Genomic DNA, 18,908 nt, shown 5'->3' with positions numbered 1-18,908 from the left:
GAAAACCGCATGGTTTTTTCGCAGGTGCCCGAGGCATTCGATAGGGCGGTCCACTCTCGCCATACCTATTTGTACTTGTGATGGAGGTGATGCACCTGGTATTTTTACAGATGATCGACCAGGACGAGGGCTTTACCTTCCAATGGAAATGTGAGCCTTCTCGTATTTTTTAGCTGGGGTTCGCTGATGATCTCTTATTGTTCTGCCGTGCTGACATTGACTCCATTAAAGTATTCAAAGACGGATTAGATTGGTTTGGGACGAGGTCAGGACTACGAGTTAATGTGGAGAAGAGTCATCTTATTATCTCCCGATCTGCACAAGGACTAAAAGAGCAGATGTTAGCGGTGCTTGGATTTCAGGAGGGGCTTCTACCGATGAGGTACTTAGGCTTTCCCTTGATCTCTTCTAAATTGTCTATTTCTGACTGCCAACCTTTACTGAAAAAAATTGATGAATGTATTGCTGGTTGGGAGGGTTTGACACTCTAATATGCGGGGAAGGTGCAAATTATTAAATCTGCACTCATGACTCTAAGTGTTTACTAAGTTTCGGCATTCATACTACGAAAAGGGGTTATTAAGAACATCGAAAAGCGCCTGCGGACTTTCTTATGGAAGGGAACAGGGAGCAATGGTTACGTCAAAGTGGCCTGAAAGGAGGTTTGTAAACCACTGGTTAAGGGAGGACAAGAGCTGAGGGATATTAGCACAATGAACCATGCTCTCATATGCAAAAAATTATGTGATGTCATCCGGTGTGATAGGACTTCCATTTGGGTTGATTGGCTATACCAGGGGCGACTACGCGATGCTTCAATATGGACTATCCCTGATCATAGAGGCTCGTGGGGTTGGAAGAAAATAGCCCGTCTACGAACGTGGCTGCGACCAATGTGGAATACCATATTGGAGATGGAGGTGACTTTTATCTCTAGAAGGACCCATGGCATCATCTCGGTCCTCTTATGGAGAGATTCCGGAGGGGGCCGATCATCCTTGGTCTTCATGAATCCATTAGACTTAGCTCTGTCATCTAGGGAGGTCAGTGGCAGTGACCTCTCATTACTAACATAGAGTATTTGGAGATTACTCACACGCTTCCACCGATTCATGGGGATAATGATCGAATTGTTTGGAGATTTGCCGGTGGAATCCCTACAACCCAGGCTCTATACCGATTATTTGATCCATCAGGCTCAAAAGTAGGTTGGACTTTACTACTTTTGGGCGCTTCAAAGATACCTCGCCACATGTTTATCTTATGGCTTGCTATATTGGAGAAAATATATACGACGGACTAACCATGGCTATCTCACTTAGGTAGATGTGTATTATATGATGAGGATGAGGTGGAGACACACACACACACACACACACCTATTCTTCCGATGTCGGTACAGTCGCTGATGCCTTCACGCTATTAGACAAGTTGTATGCTTTGCGTGGCCTAATAGAGATTGGACGACGGATGTTGAGTGAGCTGCAAGGAGGTGAAGGGGTAAACATATCATTAATGTGGCCTATCGCGTATTACTGAGTGCGTGTATCGACCATATATGGAGAGAGAGAAATCGTAGACGATTCGAGCATATTGACCGGAACCCGAATATTGTAACTAGCTTAATTGTGGAGGGTGTTAGACAGCATATACTTCACATTATCTTAGTTAGCTCTGTTAGTACACATGCACTCTATATATTGTGGCGTATCCCTTGCCTTTTGAGAAAAACACTACCTAATTAATGATTGTTGTACTATATTTTTTACTATTTATAAAAATTACATTTAACCGAAAAAGATTAAGTAGAAGGGAGTAAAATGTATTTTAAGTTTTTTCTTCGCCATCAGTCGTGGCTTGTGGACACTGTGGGGTCTTCTAGGGCTTCTCTCTCCCAGTTTCACTTATAACAGTAACCACCCTGCTGGCTTTTTCCCGTTTGCCCGAGTGTGATCCATAGAGAACTCCTTCCAAACAAATCAGTAGCATTCTCGCAAAAATGGTAGGGTTCTCAATGCAACCGTATGGGATACAGACAATGCTGAAAGAGGGCCATCGCCATCTGTCGGGGTTGGATGAGGCGGTGCTGAAAAACATCGACGCCTGCAAGCAGCTCTCGACCATTACTCGCACCTCTCTCGGCCCCAATGGTTTATCTCTTTTTTCCCTTTCCTTTCTTAAGGACTTTCGGATTTATTTGTTCATATACTTTTGTTTGTTGATTATACTTCACTCTGACTGGGTTGGCCTACTCACTAAAGCGTTCAGTTTCATAGTGTATCAGCGTCTACTGGTAATGTAGGTAAGACTGTACTTATTACAGTCCCTGTTAAAATACCGAGCCAAACTTAGTTTACTGAAAATGTACTTAAAACACTAGCTTTGATTGGGATCTTTGTTTCTCGAGGATTGATTTCTCAGAGGCACTGGCTCCCCTCCTACAAACGGACACACGTCCTCACATATACTAAATGGCTAAGTGAGACCGAGTTGAACTCCTTGCAGAAGTAAACAAGTTTATAAATAATAGTACCTTGGTTTTTGATCTTCGTGTAATATAGTAATTTTTCTTTCAATTAATCCCAGTTGAAGAATAAGACAGGGCCTTTAGCTGTACAAGTAATTTTTACTTGTATCTGAGGTTTTCCACAGTGTAGCTTAGACTACCCTTGCTCATGCAGTACGTGTTCCTTAGTTTTTGATTGAGAACTAGTAGCACAGGATCAGATCAGTTCCAGTACAGTTTTTCGTAATTATTTTAACTAACAAAGATCCTTTGTGAACTAGACTTCACAAATCCTAGCCTGGCTATTGATCCATAAACTTGGTGAATTTTGAACAAAGTTATACTGGTATTTTTTGGCATTGACTTCCTAACAATTTATTGCAGAACTTCATAAAAGTGTTAGATTACAATTTTGCAGGCATAGTAAGCCAGTATAGCTCTGTTAGTTGTAGCTCTTATATGGATGAATTAAAATTTAAAACGACCATTTTTGGAGAGATGCAGGTTTGGATTTCTTTTAGTGTCTCTGTTTGCCAAACTATGACTAGACAACAGTGCTCCATTGTACTCAGTAAACCTGTGAAACACGAGTTCCCCAGAACGCTATCTTCTAGGCTCGATAATAACTATTCTTTACCTCATCTTAAGCTCATTTTGTAAGATCTTGAGGTGCTTGAGAGGTTTGAGACAAGTGAAGCTTGTTTGTATTCTCAATGGATGCCTTAACAACAAATTGAACTATCAAGACGTAGATAAAATGCTAGAGCACTAGCTAACAGGTTCATAATAATACTATTTAAATCTTAGCCCTCTGCACTTCTATATTTTAACAAGTTTCAAGCTTCTCATCTATCTGTGGAAATGTGTTTTAGCCGTTAATTGTAGCTTGATGGCATAGCTTTCAAATGATTTCTCAGCTTAATTCTCAACTTTTATGCCTTCAAATGCAATGGTCAAAGATGAAATGATCTATCTGGAAATATAGGTTTGCGGTATTCTCTTTTATGACTTCTTAAGAACATTATGGTTTTCTTATTTTAAGAATTTATAAAGAAGTTGTTCCCTCATAAACATCTGTCAACATGCTGTAGCTTAATTGACATTTATTCACTAGATCAATGCTGTTTCACTTTTCATTGTGCTTCCCCTTGCTGTGCTTAGGGGAATATTGATTACACTAAATGTATTGTTTCCAGTTTCATATTGGAGTACTCTTGTTTAGTTAACCGGATTGCTTTTCCTTTCTCACTTACATTTCAAAACCTTATGGTACATGCTAGTATATTTTGCTCTAGTGTTAGTTTATGCAACCTCATCAGTTTTCTAGAATCTAGGTCATATCAGCTAATCATATGTCTTCCCATTATCAATCATGACTCTTCATCTCTCTTTCAGGCATGAATAAGATGGTTATCAATCATTTGGATAAGCTCTTTGTCACAAATGATGCTGGAACAATTGTAAATGAGCTGGAGGTTCAGCATCCCGCGGCTAAAATTTTAGTCTTGGCTGGGAAAGCACAGCAAGAGGAGATTGGGGATGGAGCTAATTTGACTATTTCATTTGCTGGGGAGCTTCTTCAAAATGCCGAGGAACTTATTAGGATGGGCCTGCACCCTAGTGAGATTATCATTGGATACACAAAGGCCATTAATAAGGTTTGACATTGTGATCTCATTCTATTAAAGCTGAAGAGATGTAATAATGTTCTTCCTTGATTGTTAATTAAAGCATGACGTATTGTAGACAGTTGTGATATTGGAGGAATTGGTTGAAGAAGGTTCTGAAAGTATGAATGTTAGAGATAAAGATGATGTCATTTCACGAATGAGATCTGCAGTAGCCAGCAAACAATTTGGCCAAGAGGATGTATTATGTCCTCTCATTGCTGAGGTAAATCTGAATTGCTACTGTCAGTGTACTAATTTCGCATTACTGAGCAGCAATCTGTTTTCTTTGCAGGCTTGTATGCAAGTTTGTCCCAAGAATCCTGTTAACTTCAACGTGGATAATGTCAGAGTTGCAAAGCTCTTGGGTGGAGGTTTGCACGATTCTGTTGTAGTTCGGGGCATGGTATTGAAGAGTGATGCTGTTGGGACTATCAAGAGAGTGGAAAAGGCTAAGGTGAGTATCACCGTAAGTGGTTGCTGCATTATTTTCCCGTCTTGTTTTCCTCGCATCTAAAGAAGCCGAAGTCCTGTTTTGTTTTTATGATTCATTGTGGTATTCCAGGGATAGGTTGATAGCCATGGGTAGATATGTTGTAATAAAGTGCCTGTAAAGGTGTAGCTGTTGTTTGGTTTTGTTCCCATGGTTGTTTGACGTTGTGAACAGCCAACCTTTGGAAAAAACCTTCCCAGTGTTGGCAATACATCTCCTGGTCAGAAATGCAGAATTTAAAGAGGTGCTTGCTGTTGGAATTCTTTTTAGGCTTCTTTTGGTTCAATGAGAGGAAGGGTGAAAGGGTTAGAGCAAGTGAAATATGTTTTACAAAGGGGTAATAGAATACTTTTCTGTAAGTTTTTTAAGTTGTTTGGTATGATCCAAATGGAAGTGAACTCATACTTCTCTTTGGTATTATAAAACATAGTGCATGGAGGATTATTTATTTATTAATGTACTTTTATAGTTTTATCCATTAACAATTTTTCGTTAGTTGTATGACAGAGAAATGAACAAGTTACTGTTAAAATTTTTTTAATTTGCTTATGATGAATTTATGAATTAAACTTGAAAAATTCGTATCGATGTAAATAAAAATTAAAATGGAAAAAATTATGTCTATGGATAATAGAGTAAATAAAATTTCTTCTTGTAAATATCAAGAATAAAAAAATATCCTTTTTAGTGGGAGAAGGGATAAAGGTAAGTGAGAAAATATATTTATATATTTGGCGGAAACTATGTTTATGGGTAAAACGGTAATGAATGCATGAGGACTTTTTATGTCTTTGGAGCCTTAAAATTCCACTTTTCGCCAATTTTAAACGGATAAAAAATTGGGCTCCGATGGCGTTTATATACATTTTGTTTTGCTTCCCCTGCATTATTCTTCTGAAGCAAACACAAAACATTTTTATACATTCCTTTTTTCTGCCATTTTTCTTATACGTTCACTTCCATTTCAACCAAACAAGCTCTAAGTTCTGTTCTCTTCCTGTCCTATGTATAGTTTTTTGGGGGGCAGGGGTTTGGAGGTGGAATAGGTGGCTGTGAGAGTGAGCATAAACTGTGGTAGAGAATTCAAACTTTACTTGTATGAAGACATGTTTTTTTTGCCTGGCTTGCCACTTCATTGCTGAGTTTGTAATGACTGTTTCTGTTATACATGGAGAGATCCATTCTTTCTGTTTTGTCAACATGTCTTTGAATGCCTGTAGTATGGTGAATTTGGTCCTTTGTTATTCACTGTTTCAGGTTGCTGTTTTTGTTGGGGGTGTTGATACGACTGCAACAGAAACCAAAGGAACTGTTCTTATTCATAATGCTGAGCAGGTACCACATGAGAATTGCACTCTCTGCCATCAGCCTTCTAAAGCTCTTCTATGTTTTTTCCTTTTTTGTCATTTTACTGAATTTTCTTATATTCCTTGCTTTACGATTTAGTTTTATTATCTTAAGAAAGTTTATGGACTATTCTTTCAGATTTGAATATAAAATTCAAGCAGGCAATTGGGCTTCTCTTTTTTGAACTTCTATTTTCAGTTTCTCCTAATTAGTGTTCTGAGGTTGACAGACTGAACGACACAGAGTTAGATGGAGATTTTCTTTTCTTGTAACGGGTTAGTTGCATAATGTTTAAGTTTCTTTTTACACTGATTACTTGGAAATAGAACTTGTTTATGTAAATTTATTGAGGCATTTCTTCTTGCATCTTTGAAGTGGAATCCTATTTGCAGAATTGGTTAATATCTTTTACATGTCACTTTATCATTTCTATTCATAAAGTATATGCTTATACCATTTCTGGTAGATGGGCAAAAAAAGCTTCAGATCAATTGAATTTTTTTTCATATTTTTACTATAAATGGTCGTCAAAATAATGTTTAGAATCCAATGTCAGTTGAAGCACCACTACCTCCTGAGTTGTCCTCTTATAAGAAACCTAAATGATTTAACAGATGCAAGTCCGTGCAGGTAAGAAAACTCGCAAATTTAATTCGAAGTAAATGCTGATAGAGTTGATATATCCTGTATGTCTTATGTCTTTGCAGCTTGAGAATTATGCAAAAACTGAAGAAGCTAAGGTTCAGGAGATAATTAAAGCAGTTGCTGATTCAGGTGCAAAGGTCATTGTTAGTGGAGCAGCGGTTGGGGAAATGGCATTGCACTTTTGTGAACGCTACAAGTAGAGTCTCCTTTCCTTGTATTGATTATGTTTCCATCAAAGTCCTTGAGCCAGTTATAAATGGTAGATTGCCCTTGATATTTATACGGCTCTCCAGTGTGATGATATCTTGAGTCTTCATCTCTACATGCCTATTCAAGCTAGTGGTTCTTTTAAGTTTATATGACTTTTGTCCCCTCATCTTGTGTTGGATATGCCAAGTGTCATATATGAGTAATGTGTGTGTTCAATTCCCTTTTCTCTTTCTTTTGAGATGGAGTATCTGGGTGGGGATGCAAATAGATGTATTATTTCCAATCCAAATGTTCATCTGCAAAAGAATACTTGTGATCAATAAGTCTATCTGGTCCTTACTCCATCTCTGTTTTGTTATTATCTTGTTTCTTGGTCGTTGATAGCAACAGGCCGGGTTTTGTCACACTCAATACCCTCCCCCCCTCTTAAGCGCCGGCCTCGGCGGGTCTAACCTGCAAAACTGGATTAAAGTTTCTATTTTCACAATTAATTAATTTTAATTTTTTAAACTACTATTTATTAATACTAATAAATTATTATTATGCCAAAAAATATTATTTTTTTTGCAAATATATATATTAATTTTTTTTACATAAATAAAAGATATTTATAAATATTACGGCTTGCCCAGAAAGTAAAAATCCGTCCTGGGCTTGAAGTCGATAATTTGGAAGGGGTGGGTTTGGGTCGTGCCCCCTGTAAGTTTTAGAATGGACAATGGTAAAGGACATCTTGGGAGATAATTAGTGATGGAAATTGAACTTAGTATTTGTCACCATCCTTTCTTATGGTTATTGCTGGACAATCTTTATCAGTCAAATTGTTTTGTATTACCTTGCTATGTTTGCTCTTGGGATTATTTATTTTCTGCTATTCGTGTATGCACACATGTCCTTTTGTCCTTACTCTGTGTACTTCATAGTTTGATGTGATTGAACCTCCAAAACTTGGTTTTGTAGGCTCATGGTGTTAAAAATCAGCTCCAAATTTGAACTAAGACGATTTTGCCGCACTACTGGTGCTGTCGCTCTTGTAAGCGTAACAGATTCAATTGGGTTTTATCGTGCATGTATATTGATCTCCCTAACAGCTCTCTTTGTGATAATAGTTAAAGCTCAGTCAGCCAAATCCAGATGACCTTGGATATGTTGATTCTGTTTTAGTGGAAGAAATAGGCGGGGCTAGGGTATAACAGCCAAGCTTCTTTTATGCTTATATTGCTCATCCTCAATTTTGTTGCTTCCATCCTTGCTGACATTTTATTCTCTTAATGTCTAATAGGTTACAATTGTTAAAAATGAACAAGGTGGAAATTCTGTGTCTACTGTTGTGCTGCGAGGAAGCACTGATAGCATTCTGGATGACCTTGAAAGAGCAGTTGATGATGGTGTGAATACATACAGGGTAATATTCATTCATGATGAAGTTTCCCAGTGTAGCTTTGTTTTATGCTACCATCAGAGAATGCACATTACAGTTTTCTGTTGTCATCTGAACAAAATAGATTGTTACTTTAGTTCTTAATTTTTTTTTTCCTCCAGGCAATGTGCAGAGATAGTCGGACAGTACCTGGAGCTGCAGCTACTGAAATTGAATTAGCTAGAAGGCTGAAGGAATTTTCTTTCAAAGAAACAGGGTATTTTGTTTGATATATATCTATGCACAACTTTTAGCTGTGTTCGGTTATAACTTGGGAGAAGTTTCAGGTATTCCTAACCAAAAATGTGTTGGGCAGAGAGTTTTCCAGGAAGTTTCTCCGCAACGCAATCACTACAATCATATACACACCCACCTACAATCATTATGTACACACTTACATGCATATCCCTTGCATCATTATGCATAATACGATATATATGTACATCATCTACTCATTCACTCACCTAAACTTATATATATACATATTATATATTGATTTAGCACCATTAATATCTACTTACAAATCCAATCATTACCTATATATTTATATGACTAACAAATCACTACATATATACTTGTATCATCAAATAATACACACACATACTAATATAAATATCCTCCTTGGAAAGAAAAACCTAAACATGCAATAGTTATCCAAACCAACTTCTCCCAAATATTTTCCCCAACCAAAGAAAGAAATACATATTCAAACATTGTTGAAAAATCCTATTTATAAATGATTCTCTAGCACTCTTCTTCCTAAAATGAGGCGTATCTTACTATAGCATTAGTATTTAGATAGATTCAGTACAAAAAAGAAAATGGGTAATGTGTTGAGTCTCTCTAGTGATCCATTCTTACTTACCAAATGCCTCTCATTCCAGATTCACTAGTTCATAAATATGAGTATCAATACTTCTGGTGGTTATTCTTGTGTCTTGGCTAGTTTATTTGTCCTGTGGCAATTGTATAAGATTTAATGAATAGTTGTTTCCTGAATGTTGGCTGTATTTGTGTTTTGGATTTGCAAAACTCTAATTGTGAAGTTGTTGATTGATTAGTTTCATTTGTTATGTTGATTGATTCGTATATACCTTAATGAGTTTAATTGTCATCTTCCAGATTGGATCAGTATGCCATTGCAAAATTTGCGGAAAGTTTTGAAATGATACCCAAAACTTTGGCTGAGAATGCTGGGCTTAATGCAATAGAAATCATTTCATCTTTATATGCTGAACATGCATCCGGTAACAACAAAGTGGGCATCCATTTGGAGGATGGTGTCTGCAGGGATGTCTCTACCATGCATATAAGGGACCTCCACATTACCAAGTAAGTTGCTACTTGTAAGTGTGGAATAATTTAGAAGTTGTAGTTTTGGGCACATCTTTTCTTCAGTAAAATAATTCTTGCTAATTGAAAATTTTGGAAATTGCTTAGAGTTGTTTATGGTGGGGTTTGTTCAAACACATAGTCCTCTTCTTTGGTGTCGGGCTAGTCTATTCTCATTGCAACTTGGCTTCTTCCACACCTTAGCTGTGGTCAACCAAACCCACGCCAATTATTTCAATCTACCACATGCGCCTTTTGCTAATACATTTATGATTTACCTTCAAACCTTCTCAATGTATCAATGGAACTAAAATTCCTTACCAAATTGGATCTTACTCAGTAGGGAAAGATTGTAGCAGATAAATCTGCTTGATGGCATTTTATTTTTCAAATTTTTCACTGTATTTAGGTTGTCAGACTTGATTTATTAATCAACGAATACCTGAAAATTTAAGTTGATAAGAAAAACAACTTGCTTTCTTACCTGCCTGAGAAACTAATTTTAGTTCCAAATCTGTCTTATCCTGGTTGGACTGGGATGGTAGTCAGCAAACACATCTGTTGTCATCCTTGATACGTTTTTCTGTGGCTTGATTTTGAGAAGATCTTGATTGTGCACAATATTTGAATAGTTAGTCAAATCAAGCTGGTTATGTTATTTCTTGTGTGTCTTTTTACTATTTTCTGCAGATTCTTTGCCCTAAAGTATGCTGCAGATGCTGCCTGTACTGTCTTACGAGTAGATCAGGTAAATACCATTTGTCAGTCTTTTCATCTTTTTCCAGAATGTTGGGTGTAGGTTTTGGTGTTCGAGGGCTTTATGTTGCTTTGACATTACTGCTTTAGTTTATATGAGTGAGGTAAGTGAAGTATCCCGGGATTTTAGGAAGAGTCATCATTCATATACTTCGTTATCTAAGTTGTGCCCCAGATTGGCTACCTATTTTGGATAATGTGGATTCTTGGGATGATTACCACTCCGCTTGCTACTTCGTAAAACTGGCACCTGGATGGTTGCAGCTCTGCTTGCCATTACTGCCAAATTTGGAGTCTTCAACCTTTCTAACTGTTTTTCCGTGCTTTGGTTTAGATTAATCTGTGAATTTTCTTTTTGGATTATATTTTTGCACTTCTTTCCTGCCTGCAACATTGCTCTCTGTTATTGGCATTCTTCCCCCCACAACTTTTCTGTAAGGGTTATTATATATTCCTCTCTCCCTCCCTCCCTCAACCCCCAAATATCCCAGTACTCATCCCCCCTACCAGGGTTGAGTGTGCTCTCATTCCCACCCTAATGAACCTTGTAAGGCAATGGTCTGTCATAGTTTATTTATATTCTTAGAACAACCGGTTTTGCTCTTTAAACTAAACAAGTGAGTATCATCTTAATTTTACTACTCATTCTTCCTTTTCTATTTTGGTTAAGCAGTTTCATCTCTGTTCTTAGGTGCTAAAACCTTACTTTTTTACCTGCAGATCATAATGGCAAAACCAGCTGGTGGTCCAAAAAGGGACGCACCTGCAGGGATGGATGAGGATTAAGTTTTGTTAGCTACATATTTTCTTGAGATGTTTTTGATGAAGCCCCCCTGAGCCTTATCAAGTCGGAAATCAATTTTAATATTATCTTTTATGGTCATCATATTCCTTTTTGATGTTATTTTATTTGGGTGAAGAAAAAATTTGTTATTACTTCAATGGTTAGTGTTGATTGTATATGTTGCTTATCATTCCTATTTTGGTTAGTGGACTGCTATTGATGGTTGTGTTGCAACAGACTATTCATTTTTGGTGTGTAGTGCTTCCCTTTCCTTAAGCTCAATTCCCTGGCCAACACAAGTTCTGGGACACTAAATTGTACTGCATATCTATGTGTTGAGAAACAACTATGCTGCTGCCTTCTGTTAGTACTGTTAGAGAGATGGCATTGAGATTATTTTGTGCCTGGCTGTTGAGCCATTTGGATGCGTTATTCTGTGGAATAAGGTTAACTGAGAATTAGGTAAATATGCCCCTGAGGTTGGGTAGAATGGAGCTCTTCTGTCTCTTACAGATTCATCCTCATGGTTTGTCATCAGGCAAGCTACTTAAATCAGTGGAGAAAGCACCTAGATTTCTTAATTTGCCATAAGATTGAGCCTGAAAGTGGTAGGATGGTTATGCAGCCTGAACTACCCAGATTTGGCATGGTCTGGTGTTGTAGTATCTGTATCTCAAGCCACACAAACGGGGTTTCTATGGTTTTGGTATCCTAAGAGATGGAATCCAATTTGCTGAAATCTGGGCCGCCTTATTATAGTTCAGTATAATAATCTGGTTGAGTATACTCTTTCATCGGTAAACTCTGCAATTGTAGAGTACTGCTTCTGCCCTAACAAGTGGTCGTGCCATTTAACTCCCTTTTAAGCATAAGATTTCTTTATATTAATAATAAATTTTGGTTCTTTGCCAGCTGACTTGAGCAGCTTGAGGATCATCTCAACATTACCAGGCATCAAATAAGAAAGAAAAATGTTTATCCTGAACGCTAATTGTGAAAACAGAACAGAGGAGGAAAATTGATAAGATTTTTGAGTCTTTTAATGCGACTACTAAGGTGCATGAGTTGCATGTGGGAAATAACATTACTTTATTTATTATGAAAAATAATTATAAATATTTTATAGAATTTTGAATTATTTTGAAAGGTATAATTAATAATAATTGTTTGTTTAAGTACTAATATAATCATTATTATATGGTTTACAATAATTGCAATTTATTAAGATTGTTATACAATGTCTTTAATGAATAGTTTTATGGTAAAATTTTTGAGTTTTGTTGATTCTATTATTTTTCAATATATCTCTTAACTTTTTATTGGTTTGTTTTTGCGTTCTAAGTCAACTATTTTGGTGTAATTGTTGAGATATATATTTCTAAAATTGAATTTTTTCAATAAAAAATTTAAGAAAATAGATTCTTTAATTGTGGAGGTGTAGTAAATTATATATGAATTTTGGTATAAAATTTATCAATGTTACAGTTTATATTTTGAAGTTAGTTTAATAACTTATAATTCAATAGTTTAAAACACTAATAATTTTTTATTTCAAAATTTTATTTAAGTAATTGACATTTAAAATAAATAACAATAATTGACATTTTCACTATGATTCAGAAAATATGAATTGTTTAAAATACTTATTTCTCTAAAATAACTATATTTATTGGTTAATTAATTTTATTAAATAATTTATTATTCATACATATTCAAAATTAATTTATTTTATTGATTTTTTTGATGAATTCTTTATTTTATTATTTTCCCAACTTATTCAATTAAATAAGTACATAAAAAAATAATTATAACATTTATTTATTTATTATAAAAAATAATTATAAATATTTTATAAAATTTGAATTATTTTGAAAAATATCATTAATATACCTGCAAATTGCTTATGTTATGTAAGAACTAGTAGAAAGAAAGGAATTTTGAAAAAAAAAAATAAAGAATAAGGGCAGCATTGATAGATCGTTGAATGAGAATGCTTGAATGGAATCGTCTTAGCTACTGGCTATAGACATGAGTCAAAGTCGCCAAGAGAAGAGAGATCATTTTCATGAGAGAGGGACGAGCAAGTGATAGATTGGGAATAAATGGGTAGGCCTTTTCTGAACGGTCATTCAGAGGCCTTGTTAGCGTTTAAGTACTAATATAATAATTTATTATATGGTTTACAATAGTTGTAATTTATTAAGATTTTTATGAAATGCCCATAAAGACTGAATATATAGATAGTTTCATGGTAAAATTTTTTAGTTTTGTTGATTATACTCTTAACTTTTTATTTTGGTTTGTTTTTGTGTTACTAAGTCAACTATTTTGGTGTAAATATTGAGATATATATTTCTAAAATTATTTTTTTTCAATAGAAAATTTAAGAAAATAGATTCTTTAATTGTGGAGGTGTAGTAAATTATATATGGATTTTGGTATAAAATTTATCAATGTTACAGTTTATATTTTGAAGTCGATTTAATAACTTATAATACAATAGTTTGAAATGCTAATAATTTTTTAAGGGTAAAATGCAGACACACCCAACCTATGGGGTCTTTTTCACTTTATCCCCAATCATTTTTTTTATAACTCGCCTCCCAACCTTTCAAATATGTTGTGCCAAATTACTTTAATTTTCAGGCAAATTATTGGGATTTTCGGCTGGGTGAGAAGCACGCACATAAGGATTGATTTTCAATGTCTTTTTACGTAATTTCACCTATTTCCCACCTCAAGTAGTTGTTATAAGCCAAGATCTAAAATCATTTGCCCTAATTTTGTCTTAATAGATGAAAAACGGAGGAAACAAGGAAAATGGAGGAGAATTGCTACTGCGAAGGTGAGCTGTGAAGAAAACATCTTGGACAGATCTCAACTCAGGCCGAAGATATGCCATATGTGATATATTTAGGGTAAGTGAAAGTATATTGAAGAAATTTAATTATTTTTGCTCATGTTTTCATCAATTTTTTTCATGAGGTAGGGTAGGGGGGTTGCAACATCTTCTCTTGGCTTGATCCTCCAATGTGTGAGCGGTCGCGACAAATCATCCTAGGATTGATTCGAAGGATAAACATGCTCGAAGACGAACAAAAAACAAAAGAAAAAAAAAGGAGAAAGTGATGTGGGGATTTGTGTATTTGCTGTTTTTCAGTGTACAGTATGATGTGAAAAACAAGGAAGAAGAGTAGACGAGCATGTTTTTAGTTTACTCTATGTTGGCTAATGTTAGTTTTGGAAAAAGTTGTATTATGGCCAATTTAGTTGTAAATGTAAGTATTGTTTATGAATGAAAATGTAAGTTTGTCCCTGTGTAAGTCTGCAACTCTTGTTGTTAGTTTCCTTAATATACCTGTGCAATTGCAAATAAGATATATGGAATTGAAAATAATCATGCACTGGAATAATGGCAACAGAAATTGAAACTTGGGCAACAAAAACTGGAACTTTAATTTCATTGATCTAAGGCATTGTTTTGTAATGTTCAAAGGACATTCATAAGAAGCCAACCAAGGCTGTACATGTGCAGAAATTAACACCGGTTGTGGAATGTGCAAAGAAATTTCAAAAGAAGCCAACAAAGGCTGTATATATGCTGAAGTTAACACCAAATGTACATGTTCCATAACAGTATCAATCCATCATTGTTGTTGGCAACCTGGTGGTAGCTCATACTGGTCCTCTTTTTTGCTGCATTCTTGAACTGGATTTGTGATGACGTTGGACATTATTTGAGATGCCAAACAGTTGATCGACCTATTGCACTTGATGAAATTGAAACTTGGCATCCTTGTTTGTGGCTCTTTGTAGAACTTGGGAATCTTTCTCTATATCCTTCTTTTTTGCCGTGGACTTAATCACCATCATATTCTTTCTTCCTTTGTTAGGTGACAAACGTCTACTCACTGATTTTTTACTTAAAATGTGGATGCCTTGCAACTAAATGTTATATTCAAATGTTAATTTTAATGTAAAGGAATATTATTAATATTATTATACAACTTACTGTTGCAGTGCTTCTTGTTAATCTAGTTCACTTATCCACTTGTTCTTGATTCCTTGCATCTGGTTTTCTTTTGCCTTTCTGTTACAAAAATACCAAAAATAAAATTTTAGTTATATGACAAAACATAACTAAGTCATAAAGCCGCTAAGGTATAAAATAGAAATGAAATATGTTTACTCGGTTTTTTCCTGCTGAAGAGACCTCAATATATTGTTTTGTGTAGCAAGACTTGCAATGCTTTTCTTTTGCCTTTCTGTTGCAAAAATATCAACAAAATATTAGTTATATGATAAAACATAACTAAGTCATAAGCCACTAAGGTATAAAATAGAAATGAAGTTTGTTTACTTGGTTTTTTTTCTGCTAAAGGCACCTCAACATTCTGTTCTTGTGTAGCAAGCCTTGCATCTGCTTTTCTTTTGCATTTCTGTTACAAAAATACCAAAAAAAAAATATTAGTTATATGGCCAAGCATAACTAAGTTATAAAAAAAAAATGAACTGATATTACTCTATTTTTTTCTGCTGGAGGCACCTCAACATTCTGCTCTTGTTGCTGATTTTTAGGGTTTTGAGGGCATGTTCTTGAGTTGTGGCCTGCAGTTCCACATATCTTGCAAGTCATTAGAAAGCCCTGTCTTCCCAGTATACCAATATGCTGCCCACAATTTGTGACTTCAAGTTTCTTCTTTTTTGTTCTCTGTTTCATTTCTTCATGTTCTTGGGGAGTCTTCTTTCTGTCTTGCTTCTTTGGCATACCTAGCATCCTCTCTATGATTGGAGGCAACAAAATGGCTTTCTATCTGACTATGGCCACTCTTCAGGTCCATGTAACAACGTTATTAAGTGACTGTAAACCTTCATGAACACAGGCTTCTAATAGCATTCATCCACGTAGTCCTCTAGTTTGTATCCCAAAAAAAAAAAAAAACATGCTAGAAATTGCATGTGCACAAGGTATTCCAGTGAGCTGCCACTTGCTGCAACTACATGTCTGCTCAGTCAGATTCAGTGTATGTCACTCTAACACCCTTCAATCTCAAACTGATCATTCCAATGAGCAATGTATTCCCTGCTGTTCATCTTCAGCTCTTCCATCACTTTTTGTATGTTTGGACACAATATTCCCTTTATATTTTTTTATCTGGTCCCTCTTAACATAGATCCTTTTCATCAACATCATTCTAACAGTCTCCAACATGTCAACAATAGGCTTACTCCTTGCAGCCACAATTGTGACATTAAAACTCTCACACAAATTATTCAATAGGATGTCACATTTTGAATGGATTCTTAAATATGCTCTGGACCACTGTGCAGCAGGCTTTTTTGCTAGCCATTTGAAAGCATGCTTATCTCTATCCCTCAATTCACATAATATTTTTTCAAGGTCAACAATTCTTTGTAGCCTTTGCAACTTTCCACATAATCATTTTTAAAGATAAACCCTTATGTACCATTTGAAATTATTGTAGAGATGCAGCACATAGAATATGTGCTCACAATGTGGTAATAACATATCAATAGCTTCTATAAGCCCTTTCGCTTGTCTGACATTATTGTCCAATTGCTGCTATCAGTGGGGATTTCTAAATCATTAATTAACAACTCCAGAAACCAAAGCCATGTATTTTTTTTTCTCCTTTTTACTGCATATGTAAATGGATACATGCAATTATTGGCAATCCCTACTGCACACAGTAATATTCCACCATAAACAGTTTTCAAATGACAACCATCAAGGCATATTAGTGACCTACAAAATTAAGTAATCCAGTTTTCAGAGCACCCCAACAACAATAAAATCTTTTGAAATACAAATTACCCTCAACCTCTGTTGTTTTAATCTTGAAAGTGGTATTAGGGTTAGATCTCACAATCTCTGCAGCATACCATACTGTTTATCTTCACGCCCTGCAGCCATTTTAGCAACCTTGCCTCTGGCTCTATACATTTGAAGATTTTTGCCTTATGAAGAGTTTTGAGTAACTGCTCTTTTTCCCTTCCCTTGTAAACCACACCAGTTCACTTCCATTCCCCAGTCACTGACTTTATCACTCAAGCCCATTTCACTATCCACCAACACATCAGAATAGAAAGAATCATCTCCTACAGATTGTTCATCACGGCTCTCCATACAGTTTCTATCATCTTGTATCCCTTGCAGATTTTCATCACCCTTTATCCCCCCATCCAACTCTTGCACATTTTCTACCCCCTGGTTCACTTCAGTTCTTATCCCCTCATCTCCTACCCCCTGGCTCACTTATTCTCTTATCACTATAACTCCTACCCCCTGGCTCACTTCAGTTGTTATCCCCTCATCTACTAACCCCTGGCTCACTTCAGCTCTTTCACCCTCTTCACTTTCCTCATTATCAAAATCGTGAGCCCTAGAACTAGACTCATTTTGACTTCTTTCTAACCCATGTCCATGATCTAAGAAGATCCCTATTATTCTGTCATTAACAAAATTTATAAGCTCTAAGGTATGAGCATTTGTGCTCATCATACTGATTGAGTCGCAATCATTTATCCCATCTCTACTGTAAAAGAATGTCACTGCATCTGTGTTTATATGCAGTTCTTTGGCCATTTCATACAATTCAAGCAATAAATGCATTCTAATAGTGAAATAATCATTGTTAGGACCTGCAATATTAGCACAAATAATCAAAGCCATGAAAAGCATTTTATCCAAAAACATAACAGACAATATTTTAAAGGCAATGGAGTACATATCACTTTTTTGTGGTCCCAATTTCAATTTAAAATTTTAAAAGCCAACATTATGCTCATATTCACACATATCTACAAACACAAAACTAATAAAAAATCACTCACAACTTTTCATAATTAGTAAACAACTAACAACTCTCAATAAAAATTCATTCATAAAACACAATGTTTCACAACTCAGTAAACAAAAATTTACTCCAACACCATTACATTAAACTAATACAACCACCCACAACCATATTCTAACCACATTACTCGCCAAACAAAAAAAAAGAGTAAAAAATTACAGAAAACACTTACCGTAGTCGGGTGCCTGTCTTTCAGGTGGTATTTCATCATCTTCTCCTCTTAATCTCCAGCCCATAGTAGCAATTCTTTCCAAGGCGAGTAAAAGTTAGGTTGTAAAATTAGGGCGTGAAATTTGGGGATTTTTTACAGATGAGGGTTAAAAGAACATTATGGGTGAAATCACAAATTTGCCCTTAAGTAAATCAGCCCTTATGCGCTTGCTTCTCAGCAAACTAGAAATCTCAATAATTTCCCTGAAAATTTAAAAAAATTGGCATGTATAACAAATTTGAAAGATTAGGAGGCGAGTTACCAAAAAAAAATAATTGGGGGGTAAAGTGTAAAAATAATTAGGGAATGTCTGTATTTTAGCCATTTTTTTAATTTCAACAATCTATTTAAGTAATTCACATTTAAAATAAATAACAACAAACGACGTTTTCACTATGATTCACAAAACATGAATTGTTTAAAATACTTCTAATATATTTATTTCTTACAAATAACTATCTTTATTGGTTAATTAATTTTATTAAACAATTTATTATTCATACATATTTAAAATTAATTTATTTTGATTAATTCTTTATTTCATTGTTTTCCCTTTTTGTTCAATTAAATAAGTATAATAAAATATTAATTACAATACACCATGCTTCAAGAGCTAGTTACATTTCAAAAAATTGAGGGGAGTGTGTTTAGGAAAATCT

General features: G+C 35.3%; 2 protein-coding genes and 1 long non-coding RNA gene across 15 annotated transcripts; 2 read left to right on the top strand and 1 right to left on the bottom strand.

Annotated features, from left to right (window-relative positions):
* The first annotated feature begins 1,851 nt into the window (after nucleotides 1–1,851).
* On the top strand, nucleotides 1,852–11,394 carry LOC105159626 (T-complex protein 1 subunit theta). Its single transcript, XM_011076738.3, has 13 exons — nucleotides 1,852–2,150; nucleotides 3,902–4,164; nucleotides 4,253–4,399; nucleotides 4,469–4,630; nucleotides 5,924–6,001; nucleotides 6,721–6,854; nucleotides 7,829–7,901; nucleotides 7,978–8,055; nucleotides 8,151–8,273; nucleotides 8,411–8,505; nucleotides 9,411–9,620; nucleotides 10,311–10,368; nucleotides 11,097–11,394. The coding sequence occupies exons 1-13, from the start codon at nucleotides 2,000–2,002 to the stop codon at nucleotides 11,160–11,162; spliced, it is 1,638 nt and encodes a 545-aa protein (XP_011075040.1). The 5' UTR covers nucleotides 1,852–1,999; the 3' UTR covers nucleotides 11,163–11,394.
* A 2,309-nt stretch (nucleotides 11,395–13,703) lies between these two features.
* Nucleotides 13,704–14,483, top strand: LOC105159624 (uncharacterized). 3 transcript variants are annotated; one of them, XR_847617.3, is made up of 3 exons: nucleotides 13,704–13,831; nucleotides 13,956–14,078; nucleotides 14,150–14,483. It is a non-coding gene; the product is annotated as an uncharacterized LOC105159624 (long non-coding RNA). The 3 variants fall into 3 exon arrangements; XR_016065066.1 differs by lacking the exon at nucleotides 13,704–13,831 and adding an exon at nucleotides 13,847–13,865; XR_002286893.2 differs by lacking the exon at nucleotides 13,704–13,831 and adding an exon at nucleotides 13,857–13,875.
* Nucleotides 14,484–14,585: 102 nt separating this feature from the next.
* LOC105159623 (uncharacterized) lies at nucleotides 14,586–18,491 on the bottom strand. 11 transcript variants are annotated; one of them, XR_016065064.1, is made up of 6 exons: nucleotides 18,211–18,491; nucleotides 15,683–17,823; nucleotides 15,521–15,599; nucleotides 15,374–15,425; nucleotides 15,173–15,250; nucleotides 14,586–15,105 (listed from the first exon to the last, which is right to left on the bottom strand). XR_016065064.1 is itself a non-coding variant. In XM_088879338.1 (6 exons), the coding sequence occupies exons 2-5, from the start codon at nucleotides 15,935–15,937 to the stop codon at nucleotides 15,190–15,192; spliced, it is 447 nt and encodes a 148-aa protein (XP_088735464.1). In that variant the 5' UTR covers nucleotides 15,938–17,823; nucleotides 18,211–18,486; the 3' UTR covers nucleotides 14,586–15,105; nucleotides 15,173–15,189. The 11 variants fall into 11 exon arrangements, 7 of the variants coding, with proteins under 7 accessions (XP_088735464.1, XP_088735465.1, XP_088735460.1 ...); XR_016065065.1 differs by having other exon boundaries at nucleotides 14,586–15,044; XM_088879338.1 differs by having other exon boundaries at nucleotides 18,211–18,486.
* Nucleotides 18,492–18,908: the final 417 nt, after the last annotated feature.

Source organism: Sesamum indicum, linkage group LG4, assembly GCF_026168435.1.
Source record: "Sesamum indicum cultivar Baizhima isolate 11 linkage group LG4, ASM2616843v1, whole genome shotgun sequence".
Classification (NCBI taxonomy): Eukaryota; Viridiplantae; Streptophyta; class Magnoliopsida; order Lamiales; family Pedaliaceae; genus Sesamum; species Sesamum indicum.
The sequence above is the reverse complement of the archived record's forward strand: the minus strand, read 5'-3'. Positions and strand labels throughout refer to the sequence as shown.

What these genes read in the sequence shown, in the direction of transcription:
- LOC105159626 (XM_011076738.3), top strand. Translation starts at nt 2,000, where the DNA reads ATGGTAGGGTTCTCAATGCAACCGTATGGGATACAGACAATGCTGAAA. An exon ending in AAGAAATAGGCGGGGCTAGG is followed by an intron (nt 8,056 to 8,150) that starts GTATAACAGCCA and finishes AATGTCTAATAG; the next exon opens with GTTACAATTGTTAAAAATGA. An exon ending in CTGTCTTACGAGTAGATCAG is followed by an intron (nt 10,369 to 11,096) that starts GTAAATACCATT and finishes TTTTACCTGCAG; the next exon opens with ATCATAATGGCAAAACCAGC.
- LOC105159623 (XM_088879334.1), bottom strand. Translation starts at nt 15,937, where the DNA reads ATGCTAGGTATGCCAAAGAAGCAAGACAGAAAGAAGACTCCCCAAGAA. An exon ending in CTCCAGCAGAAAAAAATAGA is followed by an intron (nt 15,600 to 15,682) that starts GTAATATCAGTT and finishes TTTTTGTAACAG; the next exon opens with AAATGCAAAAGAAAAGCAGA. An exon ending in CTTCAGCAGGAAAAAACCGA is followed by an intron (nt 15,251 to 15,349) that starts GTAAACATATTT and finishes TTTTTGTAACAG; the next exon opens with AAAGGCAAAAGAAAACCAGA.